The sequence below is a fragment of the Myotis davidii genome, unplaced genomic scaffold, assembly GCF_000327345.1.
Source record: "Myotis davidii unplaced genomic scaffold, ASM32734v1 scaffold187, whole genome shotgun sequence".
Lineage (NCBI taxonomy): Eukaryota > Metazoa > Chordata > Mammalia > Chiroptera > Vespertilionidae > Myotis > Myotis davidii.
The window spans coordinates 3450585-3456119 of NW_006383018.1; the positions used below are offsets into that span (position 1 = coordinate 3450585).

At 38.7% G+C, this 5535-nt stretch overlaps 1 protein-coding gene across 1 annotated transcript in view; it reads right to left on the minus strand.

Annotated features, from left to right (window-relative positions):
• Positions 1 to 881: 881 nt before the first annotated feature.
• LRRD1 (leucine-rich repeats and death domain containing 1) overlaps positions 882 to 5535 on the minus strand; it is an 18537-nt gene continuing 13883 nt past the window's right edge. The window contains 3 exon segments of the mRNA XM_006779260.2: positions 882 to 1068; positions 2366 to 2483; positions 4014 to 4175. Coding sequence (XP_006779323.1) covers positions 888 to 1068; positions 2366 to 2483; positions 4014 to 4175 — 461 coding nt within the window. The 3' untranslated portion in view covers positions 882 to 887.

Below are 5535 nucleotides of genomic sequence, written 5' to 3' on the forward strand. Positions count from 1 at the left end.
AGGCAAGACACCACTCCACCAGTCCAGTCACTTAGCTAGAGGATTACCGACCCAGGACTTGGTTTATGTTTAACAGCTCTCCCATTCCTATAGTACAGTTGATTTCAGGTTTTTTTGTTTGTTATTTTTATTGATTTCGGAGAAGAAGGAAGAGGGAGAAAGAGATAGAAACATCAGTGATGAGAGAGAATCATTGATTGGCTGCCTCCTGCACGCCCCCCACTGGGGATCAAGCCTGCAACCCGGCTATGTGCCCTTGATCGGAATCGAACCTGGGACCCTTCAGTCCGCAGGCTGACGCTCTATCCACCGAGCCAAACCGGCTAGGACTGATTTCAGTTTTTAAGCCACCATCTAAAAAGAAACTACTCTGCTTTCTAACTCCAATAAAAGTTACTAATGACCTTATTACCTATAAGTCTGGGGTTGCATAAAAGCTTTATATAACAAAGAATGTTAAATGGAATTATTTCTTTTTAAAATTCATTATCATGATTCTAGAGCAATAGAACAAATACACAAAACAGTGTCTAATATTTTAACATAAATTGTCATCTTAAAAATGTGTGAAGAGAAATGACATGCAATTCTCTTATATCCAGTTTTTTTTTTTTAATATATTTTATTGAGTTTTTACAGAGAGGAAAGGAGAGAGATAGAGAGTTAGAAACATCGATGAGAGAGAAACATCGACCAGCTGCCTCCTGCACACTCCCCACTGGGGATGTGCCCGCAACCAAGGTATATGCCCTTGACCGGAATCGAACCTGGGACCTTTCAGTCCGCAGGCTGACGCTCTATCCACTGAGCCAAACCGGTTTCGGCTATATCCAGTTTTAATTATATAAATGCATCACAAGTTTTCAGTTTTATTATGGATACACTGTTCAGAATTTAATTGTGCCTGCAAAAAGTTGTAAAGCTGTTATTTTGTCCATAATTTCATATGCTCCTATCATAGTTAGCACCCGAGTTAGTTGATCTCTTAAAGCAGCAGTAGACAAGTTTCTATTTTTCATTTTCCACCTATCAAGTGCTCGCTGGGCTTTCTCGCTTAATAAAAGAGTGCTGAAAAAGTTTTTAAATAGAAATTATGTAAAGAACATTGTTTTAAACTACTTAAATATTGTATGTTTAGATTTTAAAACTAATTTACCAGATTGAAGTGAGGATTACATTAATTGGTAAAGATAGTCCATATAAAACTTTAGCAGAAAGAAAATGTTATCCCCATACCACCCCTTGCTTCCTTGTAGAAAATCATCAATTCAGTTAACATTCAATTCTGATTTATTCAAGACTTCAATAATTATGGATTATTTACCATAAACCAGAACACTACTGCTACAGTTCCACATCTACATAACTTGATTTCATGACAACTCTCTTAGCTAAGTATATCCATTTTACTAGTGAAGAAATTAAGGCACAGAAAAGGTAAGGGAATTATATAAGGTCACAAAATTGGTTGGGATTTAAAGCTAAGCAGTCCTCAGATTCCTTGTTCTTAACTACTACCTATTTCTATAGGGATCTCAAGTACAATAAACTAAAATGAGCATTTTATAGCAAATTAGAGTTTATGTTAATATAAATGTCTCACAATCATGTTATCTATCTATCTATCTATATATATATATATATATTAAAAGCACAATATGCTAATTAGACCAAATGTCCTCCTAGATGACCTTCCAGATGAAGCCAGGGCTGCGATGGAAGCCAGGGTCCCAGGTGCCAGAGGGAAGCTGGTGTCAGCAGCCGGGGAAAGGAAGGCCCACTCTTGCACGAATTTCGTGCATTGGGCCTCTAGTATATATATAAAAGACTAAGTCACCGAACAACAGAATGGCCATTCCATATAAAAATTACATAACGACCAGCCGCTATGATGCATACTGACCACCGGGGGGCAGACGATCAATGCAGGAGCTGCCCCCTGGTGGTCAGTGTGCTCCCACAGCGGGAGCGCCACTCAGCTGACCAGCAGGTGGCACCAGGCTCACGGCTGATGAGCATGGCTGCAGCAGCGCAAGTCTCTCCCACCTCTGCAGCAGCACTACCAAGTGGTGACAGAGTCAGGCACAGCCAGGGCCAAGATGAACGGGAGCTGCTGGGTGCCTGGCCCAGGCTCGGGCTCCTCCCCAGTCACCTGCCCTTTGCGTACTACTACACCCCTCAGGGGATGTTGGACTGCTGGTTTAGGCCCGATCTGGATCTGACATCCCCCAAGGGATCCCAGACTGAGAGAGGGCACAGGCCAGGCTAAGGAACACCACTGTGCACAAATCCGTGCACCGGCTCTCTAGTATTAATATGAATCAGAACATAAAAATAAGCTTTATATCACATCATTCATACATACCTCTTTGTAGATGTATCTATTTCTGAGGTTACCAGTTTTAATTTTTGACACAAAAATTGAAAACTTGTTTCAGTGATGTTGTTTGCAACTATTTTCAAGATCTTCTCTAAGATTTTGTCTACATTTGAACATAAAAAAAAATTTAGGCCATCACTTTTGAAAAACACACAGTATTTTGAGCTAATATTATTTCTAGGTTTCTACTGGGCTCCTACCAAATGAATATGTCAAGTCAATTGAAAAGTAAAATGCAGACCTGATATACAAAATGGCTTTTTAATGTGCTTCTTTATGTACTATCTTGAGAAGCCAAGTTCATATCTATAATATATGGTGTAGGCCCTGGCTGGGTAGCTTTAGCTTTGTTGGTTAGAGCATCATTCCAATACACCAAAGTTGTGGATTCTATCTTCAGTCAGGGCACATATAAGAAGCAACCAATGACCCTTGCCCCTATTTCTCAGTGGTTAGAGTATCTGTCTGCATACCAAATGGTTGCAGGTTCAATTCCAGTCAAGGGCCAAGTACCTGGGTTGCAGGTTCCATCCCTGCTCCAAGTCAGGACATGTGTGAGAGGCAATCAATGTGTCTTTCTCACTGTCTCTCCTCCTACCGCCCCCCCCCTTCCACTCTAGCTGAAAAAAATCAATGGAAAAAATATCCTCAGATGAGGATTAATACAAAAAGCAACAACCAAAAAAATGCATAAATAAATGGAACTGTGTAACAACTCTCTCTTTCTCTCTCCCTCTCTCTCTCTCTCTCTCTCCCCCCCTTCCTCTCAAATCAATAAATAAAATTTAAAAATTTAAATATATGGTGTATGTATGCATATTTTATATTCTAATCCCTTATTTAATGAATGTTGACTTAGATATGGAGAGTTCTTAGTTTATTTCAAAAAAAAAAAAGCTTCTAGCTAATTTGAACAGTACTCGTTTTGTTGTTGTTGACCTAAGATACATTGGAAATTTTTAAGAACTAGCAATCTCCCACCCCTCTGTAATCATCTCAAATATGTTCTATGCTTTCTGGTGGGGTTTTTTAACTTATTATTCATACCATTAATCCTTCAAGCTAAATTGTATGCTAATGGTATAAACAAAAATCCAGTCTTTTAAGTAAAATGTGTAGGAAGAGACCCATGTTCTTTGTTATTGCACAATAAATACATCTCCCATGATGACATTCTCTTTACTCTCTCTGGGCGCCCAGCCTGCAGTACAAAGGCCCCTGGGGCACGAAGAAAGGAGATAAAGGTGAGAGGGTTCTCTTGTTTTTACTGACTGATCTGTTGCCATTACCCATTGTGCTTTTGTCATCAAAGCTAGAACCACATGAATCCTTCCTCAAGAACTTGGGATAACCGAATTTCAGGAAGAAGTTTCAGTCATGAAGTTTACAGATTTCTCTAAAGTACTGTTACCTAACAGGAATTATTTATGGATCCTGGAAACCCCTAAAATCTTTATTTTACAGAAATAAAGTTACCACAAAATGTACCCTGATTATGAATGTAACCATGACCTCCTGGTTCGTAGGTTGACATTCAACCACTGAGCCACACACACTGGGAAGCAAACTATGTTTTAATTTATAGATGATATTAGGAAATAACTCATAAGCTAGGCACTCACTTGTCACCTACCATCTCTTTCCTCTTCCCTCTGTAGATAGCATGCAATAGTATGCAATTGTTTTCCTTTACAGATTTCCATTGGAGGTCTCAGCAAAGGGTTATCATCAAAATTTATATCCTTCAGTGAGAAAAGGTTGTGGATATCACTAGGCAGAGCTGTAAGATTATTTCCTAATAGAAAAAATATATAATAGAATTGTACCTTTCTGTAAAAGAAAATTATATCTATAGGAAATTTATAGGAAAATTATATTTATAGGAAATTATATTTAAAAGAAAATTATATCTATCTATAGGGCATCTACTGTGTCTCAATGGCTAATACCCGAGAACCCTCAAAATGCTGGCAAATCATGAGTCATAAGTTCTTACTGTTAGCCACTTGCTAGGATCGAAAAGAAGGAAGCGTAGAAACGTCAATGGCTCCTTTCTCTCATAGAGGATGGCAAAATGAGAAAGGAGGCTTTTCTGTTACGGAGTAGGTGTGATGGTCATTTTTTTAAGTAAATTTTTTTATTTGGGATACTTTCAGGTTTACAGAAAACTTGTAGAAATTGTAGAGAGTTCCTGTGTATTCAGCTTGTTTAAGTTTCCCCTGATGTTATCATCTCATGTTACAGTGTTACATTTGCTAAATCTAAGAAACTAACTTTGGCACATTACTGTTAAATAAACTTTGGACTTTTTTTGGATTTCATTAGATTTTCCATCACTATCCTTTTCCTGTTCCAGAATCCATTCCAGGACAGCACACTGCACACAGTTAGCTCTTCTTAGTCCCTCTGGTCTGTGGCAGTTACTCAGTCTTTCTTTGTTTTTCATGACCTTGACAGTTTGAGTTGCACTAGGTAGGTGTTTTGTAGAATATTCCCAAACTTGCGTTTATCTGGTATATTTTCTCATGATTAGACTGAGGTTATATATAGGTTTTTGGAAATAATACCACAGGGGTGAAGTGCCTCATCATATCATATCTCAAGTAAATACCACAAAATCAACATTATTTATGCCTGGGAATAGGTACATAGGTACTTACTATTTCCTGTAAGTTATTTTTTAAAATGCCAGCCTAGTATTTTTGTTCTTTGGGAAATCTTTAGAGTGAGTGATTTACTTTTTGTTTGTTAATGTAGTGATTTACTTTGTAAAAGACTGTAAGGTATCTATATATATAAAAGGCTAATATGCAAAGTGTCGCCTTGGGAGTTCGACCAGAGAGACCAGGAGTTTGATCGCTCGCTATGACCACCACGGGGTGGCACAGAATGAAGGAAGGCCTTGGCCGGCAGCCAGAAGGCCCTGATCGGCCCTGATTGCCAGCCAGGCCTAGGGACCCTACCCATGCATGAATTTTATGCACCAGGCCTCTAGTCAGTAGATAAGTGGGTATGAAAGCTGTGGTACATTTACACAATGGAATACTATGCAAATGTACAAAAGGAGCTCTTACCCTTAATGACATAATGGATGGACCTGGAGAATATTATGCTATGTGAAATAAGCCAGTTAGAAAAAGACAAATACCATAACA